This window comes from Osmerus mordax, chromosome 21, assembly GCF_038355195.1.
Source record: "Osmerus mordax isolate fOsmMor3 chromosome 21, fOsmMor3.pri, whole genome shotgun sequence".
Lineage (NCBI taxonomy): Eukaryota > Metazoa > Chordata > Actinopteri > Osmeriformes > Osmeridae > Osmerus > Osmerus mordax.
Genome location: NC_090070.1, coordinates 2610678 through 2637636, shown reverse-complemented (window position 1 = coordinate 2637636; position 26959 = coordinate 2610678). Strand labels below are relative to the sequence as shown.

The 26959-nt window shown below is 40.1% G+C and overlaps 2 protein-coding genes across 4 annotated transcripts in view; one reads left to right on the top strand and one right to left on the bottom strand.

Annotated features, from left to right (window-relative positions):
• gpr179 (G protein-coupled receptor 179) overlaps positions 1 to 14691 on the bottom strand; it is a 55206-nt gene extending 40515 nt beyond the window's left edge. Inside the window, exons 1-4 of the mRNA XM_067259778.1 lie at positions 14132 to 14691; positions 13457 to 13565; positions 11577 to 11685; positions 10424 to 10668 (exon numbers count right to left, since the gene is read on the bottom strand). Coding sequence (XP_067115879.1) covers positions 10424 to 10668; positions 11577 to 11685; positions 13457 to 13565; positions 14132 to 14691 — 1023 coding nt within the window. The remainder of the gene's footprint in view (positions 1 to 10423; positions 10669 to 11576; positions 11686 to 13456; positions 13566 to 14131) is intronic.
• A 4524-nt stretch (positions 14692 to 19215) lies between these two features.
• On the top strand, positions 19216 to 26232 carry socs7 (suppressor of cytokine signaling 7). 3 transcript variants are annotated; one of them, XM_067259312.1, is made up of 10 exons: positions 19216 to 20952; positions 21159 to 21220; positions 21499 to 21603; positions 23146 to 23277; positions 23798 to 23937; positions 24061 to 24229; positions 24388 to 24516; positions 24690 to 24825; positions 24969 to 25112; positions 25782 to 26232. In XM_067259312.1, exons 1-9 carry the CDS (start codon positions 19403 to 19405, stop codon positions 25087 to 25089), a joined length of 2544 nt encoding a protein of 847 aa, XP_067115413.1. In that variant the 5' UTR covers positions 19216 to 19402; the 3' UTR covers positions 25090 to 25112; positions 25782 to 26232. The 3 variants fall into 3 exon arrangements, with proteins under 3 accessions (XP_067115413.1, XP_067115414.1, XP_067115415.1); XM_067259313.1 differs by lacking the exon at positions 21499 to 21603; XM_067259314.1 differs by lacking the exon at positions 23146 to 23277.
• The last annotated feature ends 727 nt before the right edge of the window (positions 26233 to 26959 follow it).

Below are 26959 nucleotides of genomic sequence, written 5' to 3'. Positions count from 1 at the left end.
AGTATATGTCATGAGTCCCGCCCCCTCCATGTTAGCGGATGGGACATGAGCCAAACAATAGAATCAAAGTGCACATCCAAATTTTTCCAGAGACGGTTTCTGTCATTTTTATCACGTTGATGTCTGTTCCCGTGCTCATTTTTCTGATCAGTTTGTTTTTAATTAGTTATTTGACGATATAACAATGTTAGTGTGTGCTCGCGATTGGGTTGGGCGAGTGTATAGACCAATTATTTGTTTGTAAACATTCGGGATGCGCGCACAATGTGGTTGCAGAAAACCGGGAAAGGATAGCCTTTATAATGGCTAGAGAAGTACAAGGGTTATACAAATAGTTCGATTTTAAAAAACCAAAAAGGTTGAGGAGGACAGTCTTTAACCCTCGTGCTGCCTTCGGGTCACATGACCCAAAGGTTCATAACGAACCATCGTTGTGTTTACCCAATTTTACCCAATACAAAAACAAATAAAAATAATTTTCTTTTAACCATTCCAATGTGGGGGGTCTGAGACAGCCCGACAGTTAAAAGAAAATTCTTCACTTTGTTTTTGTATGAGGTAAATTTGTCGCAATACGACGGTGGGTCACAATGACTGACGGGTCAGAATGACCCGAAGATAACACAAGGGTTAAGAGAGAAAGCGATTCCCCATTGATCTGTCACATCAGAATTTTGATTTGGGTCCCGAAAGTCTTGAAATTTGAGTGAGAATGTCGCCCGGTAGACCGCATAGTCTTACAGTGCGTGTCCACTGCAGCGACGCGATGCGAGCGACAACATGTTTTCCATTCATTTTCAATGGAGCCAGGCGAATCGCTCGCGTGGTGCAATGTGGGTAGCGACGCGATCGAGTTTAGATTTTCTCAACTTTATGCAAATGAGGAGCGATTTTCGCCAGCGATGGCCAATCGGAGTGTTTTCTTGTTTCTCGTAACATAGCAACCATGGTAAACATTTGTAGCTTTCAGTTTTTAAGATGGAGGAGAAATTAATCGCCGGTGTGGCTGCATATCCAGTCCTGTACGATACGTCTCTGTATTTGTACAAAGACATTAATAAAAAGAATGAGGCCAGGCGCAGGTTTGCCGACGTTGTCGGTGCTCCTGGTGGTTTTTTTGTACTTTCACATTCAGTCTCTCGTCACATTAGTTACGTAACTTTGTTCTGGTAACTAGCTAGTTACAGTAGTAGCCTGGCTGGAACTCCCTGGTCGTATCAACAGATTAGCAGAGATTTTGAGTAATATAATACGTTTTTACACATATCAACGTGTATGTCTATTAAACACTTTTGTATTTTGTATACAAGTTGTATTTTGATCAATGTTGCGAGTACGTAAACCCAAGTCTGCACACTTGGCCATGACAACTACAACATTGACTTTAGAGAACTACAATTCTACATTAATCTGTTTGATACGCCCCCGCGTGTGGTGAACTGTGGGAAGGTCGCTTGCCTTTTTTTTATTTTATTTTTTTTATTAGCAATTTCAACAATGTCAAATGCATTTGAGTTTACAAGATACATAAAGTAAGAAAAACAATTTACATTCAGAGTAAACATGTATCAATACAAATTAAAATAACAAAATAAAATTAACGCTTGGGGATATAAACCTTTACATAAATATATTTAAATTACTACAGATTGTTACTGTTTTAAAGGCCTTTTGTTTAAGAGACTTTTTTATTGAAAAAATATACTGTCTGAGCTCTCCGTTCAAGGCAATAAAGCAAGGTTTTCTTTCCATGAATTTGCATCTATGAATATGATACTTGGCCATAATAATAATAAGATTAATTATATACAGTTAGGTCCATAAGTATTTGGACATTGACACAATTTTCATCATTTTGGCTCTGTATACCACCACAATGGATTTGAAATGAAACAATCAAGATGTGCTTTAAGTGCAGACTTTCAGCTTTAATTTCAGGGTATTTACATCCAAATCAGGTGAACGGTGTAGGAATTACAATACATTTTATATGTGGCCCCCCCCTTTTTAAGGGACCAAAAGTAATTGGACAATTGGCTGCTCAGCTGTTCCATGGCCAGGTGTATGTTATTCTCTCATAAAGGGAGTTCGTTATTTAATTGACAAGGAGCAGGTAAAAGGTCTAGAGTTCATTTCAAGTATGGTATTTGTGTTTGGAATCTGTTGCTGTCAACAAGTCCAAAGAACTGTCACCATCAGTGAAGCAAGCCATCGTTAGGCTGAAAAATCAAAACAAACCTATCAGAGAGATAGCAAAAACATTAGGTGTGGCCAAATCAACTGTTTGGTACATTCTTAAAAAAAAAGAACGCACTGGTGAGCTCAGCAACACCAAAAGACCCGGAAGACCACGGAAAACAACTGTGGTGGATGACAGAAGAATTCTTTCCCTGGTGAAGAAAAACCCCTTCACAACAGTTGGCCAGATCAAGAACACTCTCCAGGAGGTAGGCGTATCTGTGTCAAAGTCAACAATTAAGAGAAGACTTCACCAGAGTAAATACAGAGGGTTCACCACAAGATGTAAACCATTGGTGAGTCTCAAAAACAGGAAGACCAGATTAGAGTTTGCCAAAAAACATCTAAAAGAGCCTGTACAGTTCTGGAACAACATCCTATGGACAGATGAGACCAAGATCAACTTGTACCAGAATGATGGGAAGAGAAGAGTATGGAGAAGGGAAGGAACTGCTCATGATCCAAAGCATACCACTTCATCAGTGAAGCATGGTGGAGGTAGTGTTATGGCGTGGGCATGTATGGCTGCCAATGGAACTGGTTCCCTTGTATTTATCGATGATGTGACTGCTGACAAAAGCAGTAGGATGAATTCTGAAGTGTTTCGGGCAATATTATCTGCTCAGATTCAGCCAAATGCTTCAGAACTCATAGGACGGCGCTTCACAGTGCAGATGGACAATGACCCGAAGCATACTGCGAAAGCAACCAAATACTTTTTTTAAGGCAAAGAAGTGGAATGTTCTGCAATGGCCAAGTCAATCACCTGACCTAAATCCAACTGAGCATGCATTTCACTTGCTAAAGACAAAACTGAAGGGAAAATGCCCCAAGAACAAGCAGGAACTGAAGACAGTTGCAGTAGAGGCCTGGCAGAGCATCACCAGGGACGAAACCCAGCGTCTGGTGATGTCTATGGGTTCCAGACTTCAGGCTGTCATTGACTGCAAAGGAATTGCAACCAAGTATTAAAAGTGACAATTAGATTTATGATTATGTTAGTTTGTCCAATTATTTTTGGTCCCTTAAAAAGGGGGGGGGGGGCCACATATAAAATGTGTTGTAATTCCTACACCGTTCACCTGATTTGGATGTAAATAAAACCTGAAATTAAAGCTGAAAGTCTGCACTTAAAGCACATCTTGATTGTTTCATTTCAAATCCATTGTGGTGGTATACAGAGCCAAAATGATGAAAATTGTGTCAATGTCCAAATACTTATGGACCTAACTGTATACACAGGTGTTTTTCCTGGAACCGTCAAAAAGCCCAAACAATACATTCTTCCAAAATAAACAAAAATCAGCCTCAATATTTTCAGTAATAAACTTACAAAGATTTTGCCAAAATTCTTTTACAATTGGACAATGCCAGAATAAATGCACAACCGTTTCTTCACATTCATTACAAAAAGTGCAAACAACATCAATGTCTTTCTTAAATCTTTTCTTTATATAGCTTTTTGCTGGATAACATTTATGGATGAGTTTAAATGAAATTTCCTTCACTTTATTTGTGACTAAATATACATGAGGTAAAAGCCAGACATTCTTCCAAACAATATCATTGACAAAACGATTCCAGTAAGGAATAACATAGGACACCGTAGTTACATCTCTCTGAAACAAAGTTCGAATAGATCTATTATTATTTCTACCAGTATTGGAAAAGCAGGTTTTGCCTATAGGGGAGTCTGTAACAAGATTATGCACAAGGGGACAATTTTGGAGAGTAACCCTTAGCTGAGATTTAAAAAGCATACAAATACCAGAAGGTATTGCACCAAAGACTTTTGCATAATCCCCAGGTGTCACTGGAATCCTGTATTTAGCAAGAAACTCCTCATAAGTGAAAGGACGACCCTTCTCATTAAATAATTGATCTACCAGCAAGATATTATTACAGACCCAATTTTCCAAAAAGAGAGATTTGTTTTTATATAAAATGTTCTTGTTATTCCAGATCAAATAGTATCATATTCCAAACTGAAGAGGGGTTTCCAAAAAACTGTTTCAGCCAATTTAACTTAAAAGTATTATTTAAAGTACCAAAATCCAATACATTTAGTCCACCATTTTCATAGGAATCCATATGAACAGTCTTTCTTATATAATGTGTCTTATTTTTCCAGATGAAATTGAATATCATTTTGTCTATCTCCTTTAGTAGCTTATTATCCAGATGCACGGCCAAAGCCGCATAAGTCAAACGAGAGAGACCCTCTGCCTTAGTAATCAACACTCTACCTCTCAATGATAAATCTCTTAATAGCCATTGATTAAATCTTTTTTGAGATTTTTTAATGACAGGAGAAAAATTGGAATGACTTCTCTTATGTTGGTCTTTGGTAACTACAATACCCAAATAGAGAACTTCATCTTTAATTGGAATATTGTAAAGAGAAGAGGAAGTGCACTCCTTAATAGACAGAAGTTCACACTTATTAACATTCAAATGTAGACCAGATGCCTCTGAAAATTCTTTAATTGCTTTTATAGCAACAGGAATTTGAAACTGATTCTTCAGAAATAGTGTAGTATCGTCTGCCAGCTGTGTCAATAGTAATTCACTGCCAAGTAGAGAGATACCTTTCACAGCACTAGCTTTAATATGGTCAGCCAACAACTGAGCCACTAAAAGGAAGAGATAGGGGGAGGTAGGGCATCCCTGCCGTATACCTCTAGACACCTCGAATCTAGGGGATGTGCCGCCTGTTAATTGAATAGAACTATTACTATGCATATACAAAGTTTTAATAGCCGTAGAAAAGTAATTACCAAATCCAAACTTTCTCAAAGAATGCAAAATAAACTGATGCTCCACAGTATCGAAGGCCTTGTAAAAATCCAGAAACAAAATAAAGCCATTATCATCAATCACATCTGAATAATCCAAAATGTCCAAAACCAGCCTAATATTATTTGTAATATGTCTTTTTGCCATGAAACCAGATTGTGTTTCATCAATAATAGAAGTCAACACCATCTTGAGTCTTTTAGCCAAAAGTATCGCTAGAATTTTATAATCATTGTTAAGCAAGCAAATTGGGCGCCAGTTGTCAATTAGCAGTTTGTCTTTGTTGGGTTTGGGAATTAAAACAGTCACCCTTTGAGTCATAGTAGTTGGGAGGCAATTTTTCTTTAAGGATTCCGTAAAGACCTCCAATAAAAACGGAGCTAGTTCATCGGCAAATGCCTTGTAAAATTCTGACGTCAGCCCATCAGTACCAGGTGACTTGTTGTTTTTTAGTAGATTCAAATTATTCTTAATCTCCTGTAGAGAGATAATCTTATCGCACATCTCCATTTGGCTCTTATCAATAGTTTTAACATTCAGAGAGTCCAGGTAATTATCCGCAGTTCTATGGCAAAACTTAGAGATTATATAATTTTTTATAAAAATTGCTACAATAATTGGATATCACTTTGAAGTCATCTGTAATAACCCCATCAATATTCAACTTATTAATACTCTGGTTATTGGAATGAGCTCTTTCCAAATTAAAGAAATAGTGTGAATTTTGTTCCCCCTCTTCCAACCATTTAGCTCTCGATCTAATAAAAGCACCCCTTGCCTTCTGATTATACAAGTCATCTAATTTAGCTTGTAGATTAACTAACTCAACTTTTTCCTCGTCTAATAAAGTATTTGGGCTTTTATTTTACAAAAAGGTAATCCTTGTTATTACCCTTAATTCTGCAGATCTTTGAGATTTGGACTTCATAGAGCCATATTTTCTAAAAAAAATTCCCACCTCAAATTTAAATAGCTCCCAATTACTACTAAATCGTTCTTCTTCTTTAGCTTTTGACCAAAAATAAGAAATCTGATTTAAAACTTCTGTTCTAACATCATCATCTTGTAATAGTGAGCAAGCCAATACCTTGACTGAGCAGTCCCACTTTTCAAATTGGATAACTTTAACCCTTGTGTTATCTTCGGGTCATTCTGACCCATCAGTCATTGTGACCCACCGTCGTATTGCGACAGATTTACCGCATACAAAGACAAAGTGAAGCATTTTCTTTTAACAGCTAGGCTGTCTCAGACACCCCCCACATTGCAAAGGTTAAAAGAAAATTATTTTAATTTGTTTTTGTATTGGGTAAAATTGGGTAAAGACAACGATGATTCGTTATGAACCTTTGGGTCATGTGACCCGAAGGCAGCACGAGGGTTAAACAAAAACATATCGCCTTATGATCTGTACGAGGAGTTGGGCATATATCCACCTCTATAGCATCTTTGTTAAGACTCCCAGAGATTAACCAAAAATCAATTCTAGACTGACTCGAACCTTTACTATTACTCCACGTGAATGATTTATCATCAGGATATTTTTTTCTCCATATGTCTATGAGATCAAATCTATCCATAAAAGCTATGAGACTAGTATTGTTTCTATTTGGCTTACCAGGAGGCCATTTATCCATATGACAGTCTAAAATGTTGTTAAAGTCCCCTCCCAATAACAGAATGGCGCTAGGAAATTTAACCAACCAGTCTTCCAGAATATTCTCTAAGATACCAGTCAGGTCATCATTCTCCTTTTTGTGTTATATCCATAGATATTGCAAATAATAAAAATCAACTCGTTGTGTTTAATAACTTGACATATAAAGTGTCCAGCTGGATCACATTTTGTAAGTAAACCCTTTCCACAAAACCTATTCTTTAATGTAGCCACTCCCGCAGAACGTTCTGTACCATCAGAAAGCCATATGGAATTACCCCATTGAGATTTCCAAAAATTGACGTCATTTGAAATAGAATGTGATTCTTGAAAGTAACAAAAATCTGTCTTGAACTGTTTAGCATATAAAAATAAAGCTTTACGCTTAACATTGTTACGCAAACCCCTAGCGTTAAGAGAAACAAAAGATAACGATAGCATATTGCTATAACTAGTAGTGAATAACTATTGATACTAGGATATGGATATCCGAGAACCGCTCGTTTAGTGATTGTAATTGAGCATTTCTGAAAATAAAACATTAAAAGTTGCTTGTATTATTTCACAATTAGAAGTAAATGAGGCTCAATATAGTCTAGAGTAAAAGAAACCTGAGTAACTTGAAAGTATATCACTTCTGCATACGCCTATACCTCAGACCTTAATAGCCTATCATTTCACCCAGCACCAATATAGAAAGTAAATTGCACCAATATAGAAAGTAGACAAACAGCTGTATGCACCACCAGATAGATTCAACATTTCAATGAACCTGAGATATTGTAAGATACCCTACTCTACCTTATTATCTTAGTTTATGTCTATAACATAATTTCTAAACCATTTACGAAACCTCTACCTCCCACGAAGTAGGCTGCTTTTCCATCTTCACGAGCCTTCTTTATCGCGGGCCACAGCTTTTGTCTATTCTCTCTGTCCTTAGTCAAGTCCTCTGTGAAGCGCAGTCCCTTGCTCTGAAGGGAGTTGTTATTCTTTGCAGCCTTCCAAATTGCATCCCTGTGTCTCGGGGAGAGAAATCTGATAATGATACCCCGGGGCTTCGGGTCATCTTGTCGCTGTTTCCCTACACGATGTGCAACGTCAATGGCATCAGGAAGCTTCACCCTCTCCGCTGGTAGCACCTTTTGCCAGATATTGATCACCTCTGCCCGCACATTTTCCTTTTCCACTTCGGATACACCATAGAGCCTTAAATTCCACCGACGTCCATAACGCTCCAATTCCGACACTCGGTTCACACATTTCGTCGTAGTTTCCTCACTTCTCTCCACACGTTTTTCGATGGTGATAAACTTCTCATTCAAGTCCTTTATTTCGACACAGATGGATTCCACCATTTTTTCAATTTTATCACTCCTAGAGTTGATGAGGTTAATCAGGGTGCAAACGGCGTCATCTGAGTTAAGCTCACTGCCCAATCCAACATGAGAGATGGTCGGTTTTTTAGCAATGGGTGGCTTACTTGGCGTTACCGGCAATGGAGGGAAATCTTCTTCGCTAACCCCTTGCACGTTACACTCCATCCCAACGACATAGTCATGATCGCTAGCAGGTGTGCAACTTTTCGCTTCAATGCTAGGTGCACTCGGTCTTTTCTGTACCGGCTTAGGCATCTTCGCAAATGCAAATCCACCTATACAATAAACTTTGTAAGTCAAAATGGTAAAAAAAGAATACTTCTACAATTTTTAAGAGCTAAACTTTAGTTCCATACTATAAAAAACTATGAATACAATAAGAGATAAGCAAGAGCTCGGAAAAAGTTGACTCGTCACGCCGCCATCTTGGCTCCCTCACGCGAGTCGCTTGCCATCGCAAGCACTACATCCGCGGTGACTTGGAGGCAGTGTTGCCAGGTCCAGGGTTTTCCCGCGGAATTGGGCTACTTTTGAAGTGTTGCCGCGGGTTTAATTTTTAGTCCGCTGGTTCGGGCAGACCTATTTTGCATGCAAATTACATGGATATTTTTAAATAAAAATCCATATTTTAAATGGATGGGCTGGTTTTGTCACACAGACCTGGCAACCCTGCCTGGAGGGCAGAAAGCTGCTGGCGATAGCGGTTCACACCATTGAGACGCAGCAAAAGTCGGCAAATTGACTTTCCCACGTTTCTTTGGATCACCTCTTAGCGAAAGAAGCGATCCATAGAGCCTACAGCACCCGCTGCCGTATTTCTGCCCCTAAAAACAGCAAGGTTTTTATATGACTGTGATAGCCTTTCATTAGCTACTAACTAGCTAACCCCTCTCTCTCTCTTAAACAACTGCTAATTATTCCAACGGAAAGTCAACTTTTCCTTTAATTTTTACTTATTACAATCTCAATTCCCAAAAAGTTGGGATGGTCTGAAAAACGTTAATAAAAACAAAGGATCAAATGAGTATGAAAAACCAATCAGGCTTAACACAAGCCTCACACATTGTCTTTGTTTTACATTCAGTTGAATATCGGTGTAAAGGGATTTCCAAATCATTTAACTCCAAATGCATTTTGAGTTTAGTTGTGTCTAACACAACAACCCCAACTATTTAGCTAGCTAGCTAACTTTAACTCACTACGACCACTGTAGTTGTTCACCTCGATACACAACAAACAATGTCAAACCGTCCTATTACATAAAGATGTGTTTTATGGAGAGAAAAAAAAACGTAATTTATATACCTGTATATTGTTGTGTTTAACTTTACTTGAGCTTGATGAAGTGTTAGCTGCAAATACGTGTATATTTGGACGTCTGGCATTGTTTGCGGGACAGGTAGTTTTAATGGCACAAATCCACAATCTCCTCCTCTATGGGTTTTCTTTATCGGACGAAATTCTAAAGAAACACAGCCCAGGCTGGTCTCCTCTTCGATTACTGCATCTGATAGAACAACAACTATCTGGCATTTTGGCAACACAAAAGCAACAGACTCAAAGAAAATGTATGACTTAATAATGGGCGGCGGGCAGCGGAAAGCTGAATCAATAAAGCTGAATGAATACGTGAAAACTATGAATACCGCGGCTCCCCCACCCAATCACTACTGCGCAGACTCTGGCTCCAAATGACATCACAAACGCAAGACGGCAGCACCGCTATGCAGGATAAATAGATGTATTCATTTAGCAGACGCTTTTATCCAAAGCGACTTCCAATAGATATTTTGGCTTTATTTTTGTACAGTAGGAGGAAGCAGAGACGCGTCGTCCATTCTGTTTACAGTATATGTAATAACACTATTAATCTAGTGATGTTTAGCGTTTGACAGCAAAATAAATATTTTCAAAAAAGGTTTTCCTCATGATCCTTGTGTGTGTATTGCCACATACGACTTCAAGAAGCTATCTGCTTCTGTGATTGCACTTATTGATCAGTAACATTAATGCATTTTGGCTAACTAAGAGCAGTAGGTACCATGTTGTGCTGCTTGACTGGGTTTTATTCTATAAGACAGCTTACGGCGTATCTTATGAATGGCACTAGATCACTATCATAGAGAAATTAGGAAAAGCCCAAAACATGGTCTGATGATACCAATGCATAATCTTTATATTTTATATATATATACTTTTACATCTTTATAATATATCTGTCCATGATGGCTTCAAACATCAAAACAATGAACTGCTGCTCATTATAATAGAATATACTGTATTTTTTGACAGTAGATGTACAAAATATGGTATAAACACCATTGCTGTGCTCAATGGAGTAGAACTCACTCACCCTGCTCCGTCGGAACTGGTAGGCCACTAGCATGCTGATAAACACCAGTAACATGAAGAAGCCTTGGACTGCCAGCACAACTGCCCTTAGGAACCAGTCCTCCTGTACCCAGCAGGGGGCACCATCCTCACAGCGCCTGCAGCCAGGCCAGCAGGGCAGACAGATGGGCAGGATAGGGTAACACACAGTACCACCACCACCCCTGCCACTGCCAGAACTGTTGCTCCCATTGACAGTTTCATCCACTGCATCACCCACAACATAAATACAGACAACAAATTGCTCATAGGAAGACACCCAACACACACATACACAGAAGAGTGACAAGAATGACAACAATCAGATTGTATGTACTCTCTAGAGACTACTTGAATGAAGAAGACAACATTACTTTAGCCATTGACATTGATTTGTGACTTTATAGGACATGGACATTATAAACAAAATGAACAATCAAAACCCTGTTTGAATTGTCTACAGTTTCATTGAGAAGGTTGGGAATATTTGAGACAGTAAAATAGATTTAGCTGTCAATTCAATTGCTTCAGTAGCTCAAATAGATGTTAAATTTGCTGGCTGGAGCTCCAGTTTTCAGTTTTTGCTAGGTTTCACTCCAATTTAAAGCTGTTCAGTTTAATATATTTCCAAAGTTATTGTCATTTGACATTCTTTGTTGACCCTTGATTGAATGTTCTAAATTGAAATATATTGATGGTATATTAATATTGCATGTGATTTCAAGACATACAAATGAATATGCATACAACATGCATCACTCCTGACAACTTCCATACAGCAAAATTTTTAGCCCAGACCAGACTCAGAAAATCAAAAGGTCACTCTGGAAACGACTTTACAATTTAAAGTGGAACACAAGTGCCCAGCTACCAAAACTATAACTGAGCTTACTGTTAAAAGCATGTCTTTGAGTTGCCGTTAAACAAAAGCAATGAATAGTCTGCAATTCATGTCACTGCATACGTATCGTTTGTGCGCCTATTATTGCAACCAGCTCAGTTCTGGGCAGGCTCTGGGTGCTCTTCGCTAAACCTTGACCTGTCATTGAACCCCAGGCCAGATAATGCATTGAGAAGTTTTGTTTTGTTGACTATTTACAGGGTGATATTACATACTGGATCCGGACTGTGGACACTGATGGGCTTACGTGTGTCCTGATTGTCAATTGGAGGACTGTAGTATCCATCTTTGCAGCGGCAGCAGTACTGCCCCAACTGGAATCCCTTGCCTGGGATTGGCTCACACTGATGGAGAGAGCAGAGCAGTGATATTAGTTTATAAAATATTATTTAGTTTTGTGATAAAGTAGAGGTAAAATAATTCATTTGAGGTGTATCTCAGTGTAAAGAAGCCCCCCCCCTCCTTTTATATCAATTGAGAAGAATAGATAGCAATTGCATAGTTTATCAATCATCAGTTGTCCTAATTCATATAGATTTCAAACCTACTGTCTATTTATATCACTAGGAAAAAGGTTTCAGAGAAGATGTCAGTTTTTACAAGAAACAGTAAACCAACATACACAGTTATAGTCATAGACAGAGTAGATACTTGAGCGCACTCACTCAGTATAGGAATGCACATTTGATTGCTGCGTGTTAATCTAAGTAAAAACCTACATCTAAATGGATACATAATGCCTTGAGCAAGAGCATTATCCCTTTTTGACCAGCATTATGAGTGCGCACTATACGCTTACAGTAAACACTGTCACAAACATGCACAGCTTATCCCCAACACACAAGTGCAAGTAACCTTACTCTCAATCAGGTACTGTTGTGGCACAGTATCTAATAGTTGAAAGGGTTCAGCATTAATGACAGTAATGAATCATGTGGTCATAAGGACAATTTAATACTCAGGTCGGAGCACAGTAGTGAATGTTCCCATGTCTATTTTTGTCCTGTTTGTGACAACCTTCCATCAGCCTACATGGTTGGAACATTACCAATGCACCTAAATATTAATGTACGTGTATTGGTAAGACAACTTTTAATGCTGGGATGTTCATAGGGAGAGTTTTCCATAGTTTACCAGAGACTGTAAAAATGTATTATGGGAGTAGAATACAATATGGATATAGATACATTTCTTGATATTTATAGAAACTTTGATCATTGAAGCTGAATCACACTGTTACTTGTACTTGCCACTGGAACTGATTGGCTAGAATATCATTAAATTACATTAGTATGAATGACGCTGTTTTAGAGTTTTGAATCTCATGCAACATTCCCATTGATGTAGCTTGAATTCTTTTTAGGCTTTCAGTAAATCCCAACTCTCAACTGACGTAAAATCAATGCCAATGAAACTCCAAGGGTTTTCAGACAGTAATAGTTTTTTTGTAGTTGTACAAGGTGATCTGTTACTGTAGCACATGGGTGACATTGGAAATTTAGATTTTGAAATTGTACCTCTGTTTTTTTCAATGTCTGTTATGAAAGCAACGGTGTATGGAGGGGGAAAGGATGTCAGCACCACTGGATTATAATCTTAATCTGACAGATCATCCCTCCACCATCCAGCACAGAGAACTTTAAATAGAACATTAGGATGAGAAATAGAGGATTGGGTTGGATGGAACGAATGAGAGAGACGGAGGAAATTCTGAACAGGGATGATGGTAAAAGGGAATAGTGTCTCTTCTATGAGGGGAAAGGGATACCTGAATGATAAAAAGAGAAATTGTGTAGCCTATTGATACCTATATCAATAGATAAATAAAGATACTACGAAATAAAACATTCTAGAAAGTTCACTTAAAGTGTATTTATGTGAAATTACATACTCTGACTATGAAAACCAACTCCTGCAGCATGTTTTGAAGTGCATCCCTCCACAACATCTTTGGTATAGATAGAATATTAGATTTAGATGAAACAGCTTTGGTAAGTATTCTTAACCTAAGGTTGATTTAAAGATAGCATAAGATCATTATGGTATGGCCAGGGAATTCTAACCCTTTTTACATTTGTCAGGGTGGTATGTATGTTTATGGGAGCAGTATTTTACCTTCATAGTCGTGCGGTTGCACTGGTGTGTGTTGGCAAACCAGCCATTACCCATGGCACATTGGTCCACATCAAAGTCCTGTATATTTATATCCACACGGATCACCCCCCTAGCAAAGGAACACATGCATATGCACATACATAACGACATATACATACCCCCGAGGAATAAAGTACCAACCTGCTTATACACCAAATTTACATTACAGGACATAACAGGAGCTATTATGGGGGAGAGGTATTATTATTGGTATTATTCACCCCATTTTACAGTATATAACTTTTAGTTTAACATTTCCTTCAGTGTTACATCTGTGTTTCTCTCCCAGTTGGCAGACTTTATTCAGTTCAGCTAATTCAATTATTATACCTATTGAATTTACATTTAGTCATTTAGCTGACGCTCTTATCCAGAACGACTTACAGTAAGTACAGGGACATTCCCCGGAGGCAAGTAGGGTAAAGTGCCTTGCCCAAGGACACAACGTCATTTTGCCGCCCGGGAATCGAACCAGCGACCTTCTGATTACTAGCCTGATTCTCTAACCGCTCAGCCACCTGACTCCCACCTGACTACTGAATTTGATACTAAAATAAATTATAGTCTAGTGTTGTTATAAAAATGGGTGTACTGACACTGGTTCGTCAACATGACTGGACAAAGGCAGGTCCTGACCTGAACTCTGGGGTGAGGTCAGGCTTGAGGCCATAGAATGAAGTAGAGAGAGTGACCAGCCACCCAGGTAGAAAGCGTCCATCCTCACATTCCAGGTAGGGGACATCCCCCCAACGTACTCCAGTTCGATTTGTGACATAGCTGTCCCCTTGAACCCATTTTGGTGTGTCTAAGGTGTTAAGGTCATTGAGAAGCACCCGTTTGGACAGGGCTGGGGCAGGCTGATTGTTGGAGGGAAACTTGAAGCTGGTGAACCAACTGTCATCTGGAGCTGGGGCCGGAGGATGCAGGCTCTCCCAAGCATTTGATAGGTCCTGGAGGAGAATTAACTGAACTTTTGGGGTGGAGCTTCGGGAAGCACGGAGCAACAGCTGTGGGACAGGGGAGGCGGGGTCAGCATCAAAGGTGAGTAGCGCACGCCGGATAATAGGATCAGCCTCCAGGAGGGATCGGACCAGGGCATGGTACCACTCCATGTCTTCTCTAACACTGCTTTCTCGCAAGTCACTGGCTTGGAAAATCATGTTCAGGAAGTTGGCTGTATTAACCAGTGCATCCATGGCCGGCCCGAGGGGGGTGTAGAAATTCAGAGGCAGTGTGCTCATTTGCCTGTTGAGACTGTACGCCCGAGTACACTCACCCAACTCCAAAACGGTGGGGTCTCCGCTGAAAAGAAACGCTTCTGCTGGTGTCCAGTCCTCCCCTTCGGCCTCTGAGTGTACCTGATCAGGCATAGAGGGCTGTGGGCTGCTAGAGGAACTTCGGAAGGTTTCTGTTCCATTCATTCTGGAATCTGTGACGTATTCAGACTCAGTTGTAGCTATTCCAGATCCTGGCCCGACCTGGGCAGAGAACAAGGGAGGGAGCAGCAGGATAAGCAAAATACGGTCGATTGTAAAATACATCATGGAACTGTTTCCAAATATCCAGATGTAAAAATTAATTGTTGTATTTTTTTTTTCTCTCCCCTCAAGAAATGTCACATTGCCGTCAAAGCTTGACATTCTTGTGTGTTGTCCATCATCTTTCTTTTTGTCTCATCTCTTTGACTGGTTGTTGTCATATGGATAGAGGTGTTCGGATGTGTAGAGCAGGATTCTGTAATGTGAAGTAGTCGGTCTGTAGTGCTCTTATATACACACAACAGTACTATTCTCCATGTATGCCCACACACACTCTCATAAACTCTCAACTACACATCCAACCTTGGTTAGGAATTCCACAACACTGATCCAGTGCAGTTCTTTTCCAAGCATATCCATAGTATGTGTCCTTGCATTGTCTTGATTTTGTATTCCTAGTTCCCTTTCCAGGGAAGCAGAGACATGATTAATGAGAGAGAGGCACGTCGCACTACAGATATGAGCACATGCAGAAAGACAACAGCAGGGAGGATGGTGCCTGATCAAAGTTGAGGGAGTCCTTGATAGCGTCAAAAAGAGAGAGCGTTTTAGACTGATACTGTAGGTAGGAAGAATAGCTCTTCTCCTTCTGTTGCCTCCTTACACAATGTTGCTGCAGAGCATCTCTCTCTGGTTAATCTCTCTTTAATCTCTTTTTCCCTCCCTTCCTCAATCTCTCACACAAAATCCATCCCTCTTACTCCTCCCCTTTCAAAATGCTGGGAATGTTCATGTACCAGTTATGGGGGGTAATGAGAGTGGCACATCTGTTGGCTGCAGAGGCTTTGTGAGTGCATGTTTGTGTGTATGCGTGTGTTCGTGTCTGTGCATATGTGTGTACGTAGGCATAAGAGAGGATGATGCAAGTCGAATTTTAAGCCCCCTGTATTTGAGCATCCATCAAAATCCCACACTCGATGGATTAACCCCTTGGATACTAATAGGGTCAGGAGAGATGGATGGACAGTTGCTATTTTCACTATCACTCTAGGTACAAAGGAATATTCCTCAAATTAATTCTGTAGTCAGCCCAATAATAATACTTCACGAGTTCAGTAACACATCAGCGATTGAATAATGGTAGCAGAGCCAAGCCTGATGCAGTTTGGTGGAGGCTGGTAGCAGAGCCTGATGCAGTTTGGTGGAGGCTGGTAGCAGAGCCTGATGCAGTTTGGTGGAGGCTGGTAGCAGAGCCTGATGCAGTTTGGTGGAGGCTGGTAGCAGAGCCAGGCCTGGGGTCCTGAGGGGACGAGAGTGTGATTACTGGGATGCACTGGGAACCAGAGAGCAACTTGCAACATGCCGCTGAGGTACACGTGGATAGTGGAAGTGCGGATGGAGAGGTGCATGTGGGCATAGAAAATTAAGCTGGTGATGGAAAGGAGATTGAATGAGGGGAAGGTGAGGTGGTGAGCAGTGTGGAAGGACTTGAAGCACTTCCAGGCTGTCCAGTATGTGAAGAGTGTACGGGGGGACAGACCTTGGAGGATGGCATCTTAGGTGTGGAGGTGAAAGTTGTGGAGATGTGCCGTCATGGGAAGGTGGTACAGGAAAACAGATGATCCGGAGTGGGGAGGGGGTCTGCCTCTGATGCCAAAAGTCAGAATTTCTGGAGGCAGAGACGGGAGAGGGAGTTAGTTTTTTAGCGAGGCGGGGGTGGTAGCAAGCCGAGCCCGATTGAGTGGAGAAGGCTGGTAGCAGAGTCAAGCCTGATGTGGTTGGTGGAGCAGTTTGAAAATGTATATATATACAGATATGTACTGTACATAGACATGTATTGAAAGAGACAGACCTATCCCTCTAATCCCAAATTCAGTTTCACCCAAAGGTTTTACTGTAAGTTTTTTCCATTAATTGAATTAGGTAATCTAAAAAAAAAAATCCTGTTTCCAGTTTCAGTTCAACTTCAATAAATGTCACGTTTTAAAAACACTATTTTACTATAAACAAAACTTTATTTGAGTGGATTTCTGTTCTTTAAGAACTAATTTGAGGTAAATGTCTACATATTCTATATCCCAGTGTATCTTGTAATTACAGGGTCATTCTGACTGTAAAAATAAACTAGACTATTCATTTCTCATTAAAATGCAACCATGTTCTTATGTTTGGTAAGATGAGTCATGGTTTAAACACGGACACAATTCCATACCATGACATATTCTGTTGCTCTGCAACGTGGCATGTGAACTCAAAGAAATTAATCAAGAAAAATAACCAGTACCAGCATCTTTTGACTGTCTCACAGATTAAAATAAGTTTATGTACCTACACTCTCATTCCCCTTGCCTTGATCAGTAATTATTTCAATTGTTTATTAAAGTGGAATTGAAAATTAGTTTTAAGTTCATCACACCACAGAAGAATGTGTTGTTTACTACCCATCCAAATTAGAATGAAAAAAAACAAACAACAAGTATGTTAAATTAGGCTTTGAAATCGTGAGAAAATCAGCAGTCTTCTCTGCTTGAGACTGGGGGGGGGGGGGGGGGGGGGGTGTCTCCTGAAGGAACTGAAGCTCAGCCCCCTCGAATTTATTGAATTTAGCAACAACAGCAACACTAGCTAAATCAATTGCAGATATCAGAACAGTCATACCTGCAGTCTCTGAGTATTTTATGTGTTAATTACTTTGTCTTTGTATCATACCAGCTGAGTAACAGAATGCAACCGTCTGTGATCTGACGTAGATCGGTCGCTGTGACGTAGATAGGTCGGGTTTTGGCTCCGCCTATACCAAACCTGAGCTGAAAACGGAAGAGAAACTGTTCAACGGTCTAGCTCCACATTTCAATGCGACAAAGTTTTAACGCTTTGCACATGCTTTCAGGAACTCATTTCACACGTATAAAATGTACTGAGAAGCAAATCATGGAATTTGCTTTACAGGATCTTTAAGCATTGCTCTAGTGCAGAACTTAGTTCCTCATTGGTAGTGTGCAGTGCCACCTACTGGAAAAACAGTGTAAAACCTTATGTTTTACAATGTGAAAGCTGTCAAACAATTGCAATAGTGGGCTCTAATAAGTGTAATTATTATTTGAGAGAGGATACAAAGAGATGAAAGGTTCAGAGAGGACACTGTCTTTTATTAGCTATGTATACTTCCATATGTGGTGAGAGACTTGTATCTACCAAGACTTCAGTTAAATTAAATTAAAACATTATCCCGAAAGGCAGTTCCTGGAAGCAGACACAACCCATAACATTTAACAGGACACACATTTTTGTTGTACCTATGATATGGACAGTTTATTCATATCACAGGTTACAATGAATTTAATGGCACAACCTTTTATGTGAGTTAGCTTAGTACATTATGACACTCCAAGGACATATTATATATTTGTATTATGCATACATTACAGTATATTTGATTACTTGGGTTGATTAACTGTCTCACACCATATTCAGGAAAATTAACTCTGAGAATATGTGGTAAGGTAGGCTATCTGACAGACTCCACCCTTACAGCTCTGCTTAGGGACAGTCCGTTCTTCACAAAGTTTCGTTTTTTCATAGTTACACTTATATAGGCCCAAACAATACTATTTTGGCCTATAAAAAATATAAATCCATGCAATATTCACTGGAACCAAATGTTTCTTTTCAGCCAAATGGATTTGGACACAGTTTATGAATTGACATACCAAAAGCAGTCATGTGCCAATAACACACTGGCAGAATAAGAGGAGGTAGGCCACATACGGTCCATAACCGACAGTATAAAATACACGTTTTTATTTTTTGGCATTAGGGAATAGCCTATACCTACATCATATCTCTCAGAATCAAACAATTATTTAAATCACTAAGCTACTTAAAAATGAGAGTAAATACATTTAAAATCGCATAAACACTAAATTCATCTTTACGTGGGTGGGTTGGATAGGTTGCAGCTATTCCTTTTGTGCTATCTCAAATTCGTACTATGTGGTAGGCTGTTAAAATAGGCTACAGGCTTGGGAAAAGCGAACACGGAAAACCAGGATTTGCGGAAGTGAGGGAGCGGGTGGGGCTTCGGGAACATGAGCGATAGTGGTCAGTGACTGTAGACTTCCGAGGCTTTTACTCTGTGAAATAGGTTTAGACCGTATGTTTGACCCTTGGGTTCGCCAGATAATATGAACAAATGGAGTAACCCATACTATGTTTGCGCACAATCGTCGGGAGAATATAAAGGTTAGCCTACCGATACATTGAAGCGATGATGAAAGAACGCTTGAAATAGTTTGCATTGGGTTGTAGCATATTTATGTTACATTACGGTTTTGCCCTTTCGTGACTATTGGCAAAGAAACAGTTAAATAACCGCGGCAGCTATGTGAAGTAAATATCGCTTATTCCTTTCGCGAATTAAGGAATAATTATGAGCAACGTACAAGATATGTCTCCCGATTTTGTCTTGATGCGCCTGGTTTCGGCGGCCGAGGATGACCGTGTGGACGAAGAGAATGGGAATGTGTCGTCGGGTAGCGTGATGGCAGGACTCGGTAAGAAGGTCTTGACTCATAGCAACATGAAAGGAAGCTTGGAATTCACCCGAGATCCTATAGCAGGCCTCGCGCATTCAAGTCATCCCTCGTCGTTGAACAATGCACAGACGAGCTGCGGAACGACTGCACCTGACATGGGAGTCATGGCGACTAGACCATTGCTGTCTATTCCTCCTTCTCAACTGAGCACCACGGAGGCCCAAGGATTTGAGTTCTCTCATAGAAGCGGCCTAAGGCCCCAGCTCTTGGTGTTTCCTAACATATTACGGGATGGTGAGGGTATATTAGATCGTGCAACCGACCGTCGGAGTCAACCAAGGGACCAAATTTGTATTGACAAGATCTCCGGCTCTGCCTCCGACCTAACTGGGGGTAGCAATAACAATACGTTGAACGCTGGTGACGTGCAACAGCAGAATAATATGGCCCAGAGTTGGGGTCTGCATCCCCAGGTGACATTAACTACGATGGTTGCAGATATCGAAAGGAGTGAACTATGCCACCGGCACCGTTTCATTACCAATTCGCCAAACTGGCCCTTGTTATCTGATGAATCCAACCCGTTTACCGTGATAGAATCGAAATGGGACTGCACAACCACAGAAAGAGAGGGGTCCGTTTTTGACTTAGCCAGGAGGTTCGGTGAGCTGGGAGTCGGTGCCGTACCGAAGATGTTATTCAAGAACGGAGAGCTGCCTCAGTGCTCATGCCCGGGCGCTCATGGGTCGGCAGCGGCAGGGATGGGACCTAGGGATGATCCTACAGAGACTAGCGATGCTTTGTTGGTGTTGGAGGGGCTGGGGACTGGGGACGTATCTGGTCTGGGTATGGATAACTGTCCGGAGGATGAGTCGGATGACACTGGAGGAGGCGCGTTTTTGCTCAATAGAAAAAGGGAAATAGTTCAGAAGATGTCAGGAACTTTTTCGCTAAACAGCTTTCAAGCAGAGTTGACTAAACAGGTGGAGGGGGTCCCCTCGCTGTCTTGCTTTTCAGCGCATCAAGACGCACAGGTATATAGTTTACATAATCCTAATGGACAAGCGACTTCCGAAATTGCACACGATCCTGAGATAACCACCTCACAAGTGGTAGGCCTACTCACAAATGGACCAAACTCAAACCAAGGTGCCAGTCCAAACACTAGCCAAGCATCGACACCTCGCAGGAGAGCAGACAGGTGCCCTAGTGCGCCACGGACCCCCCCCGGGCCAGGAAATGGTGGAGATAAAACATTTAAAGTCCCAGGAAAGTCCAGGAAAGGATCGCTAAAAATTCGTTTGAGTAAACTTTTTAGAACTAAAAGTTGTAGTGGTTCTAATAACCTTCTGGACAAAAGGCAATCAGTGGCCTATTCCATATCCTCCGCCGGAAGTCTGATGGATATGGCAAGCGCAAGTGGTGGGGAGCAGGATGTAAACAGGTAAGGAATTCAAATGTATTACTGGTTTGATGATTTACTTGATTATATAGACTTGCTAACAGCAAAAATGAGAAAAGCTTCTTCCTAGCATCCAGGCCTCTTTATAATTATCTTACAACTTACCACTAACATCTGCACTGTTTAAAGCCTGTGTAGAGTAGACTGTACTGTTTCAACCCTTTTCATTTCTCTCTCTTTAACAACAGCCAACCCAGACTGACCAGGGCCCAAAGTGCCTTTTCCCCTGCTTCCTTCTCTGCCTTTACTGGTAAGCAGCTTTGATTTTTATATATGTCCTGATGTGGAATAACATGAATGCAAACAACAGGCTCTTGAACACGCATGTAAAGCTGGACATGGTTTCCTAAAGCATTTTCCATTAGGCAGTATTTTATCCCCTGAAGACTAAGGATACCCGCACATTGCATGCTCTGATGCTGTATGTTAACACCTGTTGCTCTGCTCTGCTATTTCACATTCCTCACTTTCACTCACTTTCTCCTTTCAATTGTTCTTTCTCCAACCCTTCTTCATTTCTGGAATCAGGTGAGACCGTATCCTTAGTAGATGTGGACATCTCAAGGAGGGAAGCAAACTCTCGCCACCCTCCCACACCTCCACCTCCTCCACGTCGAAGTCTCAGTCTATTAGGTATTCCTGCTTTTCTTTCGTTCTTTCTTTCTTTCTTTCTTTCTTTCTTTCTTTCTTTCTTTCTGCATTTTCTACATCTTACACTCACTTACACACACGCACATAGCCGCGGGACCATATTTTGTCAGGGGGGTGCTGGGGGGGGCGGGTGGGTAAATGTTGCAGGGCGGTCCGCTGTGAAATAATTTCAAGTCATATCATTTTAAATTATCGTGCTGTCAGCAGGGGGTGCTGCAGCACCCTCAGCACCCTTTTTTTTTTTGTCATTTAGCAGACGCTCTTATCCAGAGCGACTTACAGTAAGTACAGGGACATTCCCCCGAGGCAAGTAGGGTGAAGTGCCTTGCCCAAGGACACAACTTCATTTGGCACGGCCGGGAATTGAACTGGCAACCTTCAGATTACGAGCCCGATTCCCTAACCGTTTAGCCACCTGACACCCTTAGTTTCCGCGGCCATGCACACACACACACACACACACCCACACACACACACACACACACACACACGTACACATAAACTTATGGCATTCCTCTGAAGGGTATTAGTCCATGTTAACTCCTTTGTACTTGCTTAAACTGTACAAACCTCTCTGCCAGTACCTGCCCATAGGCTAATGTAAACACAGATCACCTCAAACCCACACACATTACTGTTTGTCCTGCCTCCTTTACGCCACCTTTTCTTAAATGTATGACATCCTTACATCTCACAACAGATGTATTTTAAAGTGAGATATGTTGTTTCTTGTCCATGTAAGCCCACTACTGTGTAATGTTACAATGTAAAGTCTATACAGTAGTGTAGTGGAAAAAAGTTGATGAGGTTAGGTGTCTGTAACAGTGGTCTGTTTGTAATAGTGAAGCATGGTGACACTCCCCGACTTGATGGAGAAGTTCTCTGCTACTTAATTCATGGGTAGCCTTCTAAAGACTTTGTAGAACTGAACTTCATACTTTGAAAAATATATTCCTGTGCTTAGAAGGACTTTGCTGCTGACCAAAAATCTTACAAAACTGTATTTCTTAACTTAGTTATTAGTTTGCATTATTGCTTTTTAGCTAGATGAGTGTTGATTCAAGGGAACAAGCGCTAGATTTTGCTACAGTGGAGTCAATCAATTAAATATGTCATGCAACTACACCAATGTGGACACATGTACTTTTTAAAATTATATTTGTTGTGGCAGATTTCTAAATACATTTTTGTCACTATAATTGTGGACATGGGTAACAATTTGTATGTCTAGAACAGATGCCAAATGTACAACTCCATATGCAGTGTCACATAGATTTTAACAAAAACACTTTAAAAGCATTCAGTGTATTAATACTAACGTTTTTTTATTTATTTATTAGACAGGCCATAGTAAAGCAAACTTGATTTAAATAATTGATTACTGCCCTTTACTGATAACTGGAATTTTTCTTGTGTCATATAATACATAATATAGGTCCTTTGGGCCAGAGTTAAGACATCCTTGTACAGACCCCCTACCCTTCCCTGGTTTGAATCTTCCATTCCCTCCCCGCTTTGTTCCAGATGACATAGGTGGGCAGCAGCCTGTGCCTTTCCTAGTGAGTGTTGTCGGGGCATCCCTTCAGTCCCTTCCCCTGCCTCTTCCTCCTCCTCCTCCCTCCCATGCCACCATCCAACATAGTATCAGCCTCAATGGTAAGATAGCTGGGGGTAAAGAGTGGAGGGTGTTTGGGATTCATGGATCTTAAGCCCAAAACTAAAGTTGAGCTAGAGTGAGGAGTTTGACTCATTACAATATTATTATGAAGACTGATACATATTCCTTATATTTAATCCTTTATAATTATAAAAAATGTATTGATTTATACATATACTTTTATACATACAGTATATCTACATTTGGGAATATGTGAAATATGACACATATCATGACCATGATAAACATAGCTATTCACATTGTACATCCAACATACACCTCTTGTTAACATATATAAATTGGTTGGCAACTGAAAATTGAATTATTCTTCCAGAACAGAAGCAGTCAATCAAAATGTAATCATAGTAGTTTTAACATTATACTTTCTGTAGAAAATTCTATGTTTTGGGGAAATGCTTCATTTGGTTGCATTTTGGATTATTGGCACCTATTTTTGTGGTTCAGATCACATCGTCTCTATGAAAAGTAATTTCTAAATGTTTCTCTGTTTTATTTCAGATGCATTTCTCAGAGCGCTGCCATACTCCAACCCCTCACAGATTGACAATCCACATCGACTTGCCACACCTCCCATACTTTGCCCACTCAGACGACCAGAAGCTAGTAACTTTACTGCTAGTCTAAGAGAACTGGAGAAGGTACACCATGATGCCAGTTATGCTTGTGCATTTGTGCAAGTACTCTGTGTCTGTGTGTCAGAGACAGATTGGGTTAAAGTAATCATATATTTGATATTTATCACATGCTTATCTTTCCTCCAGTGTGGTTGGTACTGGGGTCCCATGAACTGGGAAGATGCAGAGATGAAGTTGAAGGGGAAACCTGATGGCTCGTTTCTGGTTCGAGACAGCTCTGACCCTCGTTACATCCTCAGTCTCAGCTTCCGCTCACAGGGTGTCACACACCACACACGCATGGAGCACTACAGGGGTTAGTAATCAGGCAGTGATTGAATAGACTCAATTAAGGTAACCTTTTTTAATAGAATAAAAATAAATAAAATGATCATATGTATTGTGTGTCTGTTTAATCCCTATGAATTTAAGACTGTACCTCGATGGTGTGACCATCTGTATTCCTGTCTGTAGGTACCTTCAGTTTATGGTGTCACCCAAAATTTGAAGATCGCTGCCATTCAGTGGTGGAGTTCATCGAGCGTGCCATTATGCACTCCAAGAATGGCAAATTTCTTTACTTCCTGCGATCCAGGGTGCCAGGTAAAATAAAGTCAAAAATTCACACACAGCTTGACCCAATCCAAAAATACTGGAAACATCACTTTATTAGTGAATCTTCAGTCAGCATAGCACTCTAGGTCGCTAAAGGTTGTGTGTGTATATTTGTATGTGTTTGTGTATTCATTACTGTGGTTTTTGTCTGTGTATGTAAGGGCTCCCCCCTACCCCGGTGCAGCTACTCTACCCTGTATCTCGCTTCAGCAACGTCAAGTCCCTGCAGCACCTCTGTCGCTTTTGCATCCGACAGATTGTTCGCATTGACCACATCCAGGAGCTGCCACTGCCCAAGTACTGGTCTTTCTTAATATTTATTTTTGTGTTTTTTGTTATTTGTCTATGATAAACACAATTATGTGATGAATTCTAAATGCCTCTTGGCCTGTGATAACTCATTAAAAGATAGGTTTCTCATTTGAATTCTTCGTTTTCAGACCATTAATATCATACCTGGGGAAATTTTACTACTATGATCCTGAGGAAGAGATGTACCTGTCAATCAAAAACATCTGTCGAGGGGTTGGAATAGAGCAAGATACTGGGTCTCAGACGTAGCATTAGAGTTATTTTTCACTCTGGTAAGTTTTATCACTTTATAATAAATTATTGTTATGAGAGACAGGGGTTAATTTAAGTCTCATGCTATCTTCCCTCTTATTTTATGTGAGGGAAGTTGACAGTGTCCAGTTAGCATATAGTAGAAACAGTTTAAAATGATGGACAAGGTTTGAAATGATGAAGACAAATGTTATTTAATAGGGAGGATATAGTCGACTGGTTCTTACACTGAAACATTTCTTTTTTTATTTGTTTCTTCTTTTTAGCTGCCTTTTTAGCATTCAATTACTATTCAATGCAAATGCTAAAGTAAAGTTGCCACATGTAATATTTTTGTTTATAGTACTAATAATAAACAAATAATTATTAACAATTTTTAGGTATTAATAAAAGTGAAATCTAGGGGGTTAGCGAAGGGAAAATGTAAAACTACCTCATGGGTACACACTAGGATGAGGATCACCATTGTGGGCACAGAAAGGGATTCTGTACTCAGCTAGCTTTGCAATACAATTCACTTCCCCAAACCTGCAGATAATGAAAAACAGATTAATATGGTTATGCTACTATTGTAGATATATTAACAAAAATACTAGAATTATCTACAAGTAAATACATTTAATAGTTATGAAGTGTTACAAGTATTTTGTGTAGTGCATTGAATCTCAAAGTTGTATCACTTTTTACAGATTCCCTTTGAGAGGACTGAACTATACTGGTCTGCCAGTCTTCCAGTATCAATCAGAGTCCTCTACCAACTCTGTTTCCAATCAGATGCCTCATTGCTTGATTTTGTCCAATGAGATGATAGGGGATGGAATTGTCCATATTGATGCACACACAGGCAAACTGGACATCCCCTATTAGAAGATGTATTGGAGACGACCTGACACCTGCGACATGGAAACAAAAATATTGAGATATTGACTATACCTAAGAACTGGAGTCCAAAACATGATGCGCTGGTCCAGTTGTACAACAATGGTTTGCTATCATTTCCTTATTTCTATAATTGAGTAAGGGTTGCAGTTGGACTGAAATATACTGTACCCTCAGGATGATAGATGGTCATGGATGATCTTTATCTGTTTGTTTTATTTCTAAAAGTCCTTGATTGTAACTTGCTCATCCTGTTCCTCTGTACCCCTAGTTGGATTAGAGGCTCAGTATTTTCAGTAAAATATAGAAAAAAGCACCCCTTGTCATTAACCTTTGATTCCATAATGGACAGATTTGGGGGGAAATATGGGGAATTTGGGGGTAGTCAGTATACATGTATGAACATTTATAATACATGGATAGTGGGTAATTCAGGGATTGGACAGCTATTCATTTAGCATATGTTTTTATCCAAAGCAATTAATTGCACAGAAAGGAGATTATACAGGTCCACATCACGGATACTGTTTTTCAGAAGAAGGCTGCCTGATAAACACTTCAATATGCTTAGGCCTATCTTTATGTGTTTGCTATTTAAAACAAGGCTGCATGAACCATTGGCATAGTTCTGCACAGTCCTAGATTGACATTTTCAGTGGAGTAGTCAGGGCAATGGAGTTTTTCCACATTATAGACTGTACTATAGCATCAAATGAACTATCATAGCAGTATCCTATATAGTTATAGTATACATAATAGTATATCTACCACTTCAGTCACTATTGTTATTAACTGAACATGCAATGATTCCACTAGTTCCACACAAGTTCTGACCATATTTATACAATAATTTCCCACATTTCTAAGTTGCAGTTATTACAAGTTTACAATTTCACACCGGTAAAGCTTTGACACTGGTTGAATACTCATAATAACCATTTATTCATTCGGCAAAAGTTCATCTTTAACCATTCAACTCAAGTAGTTT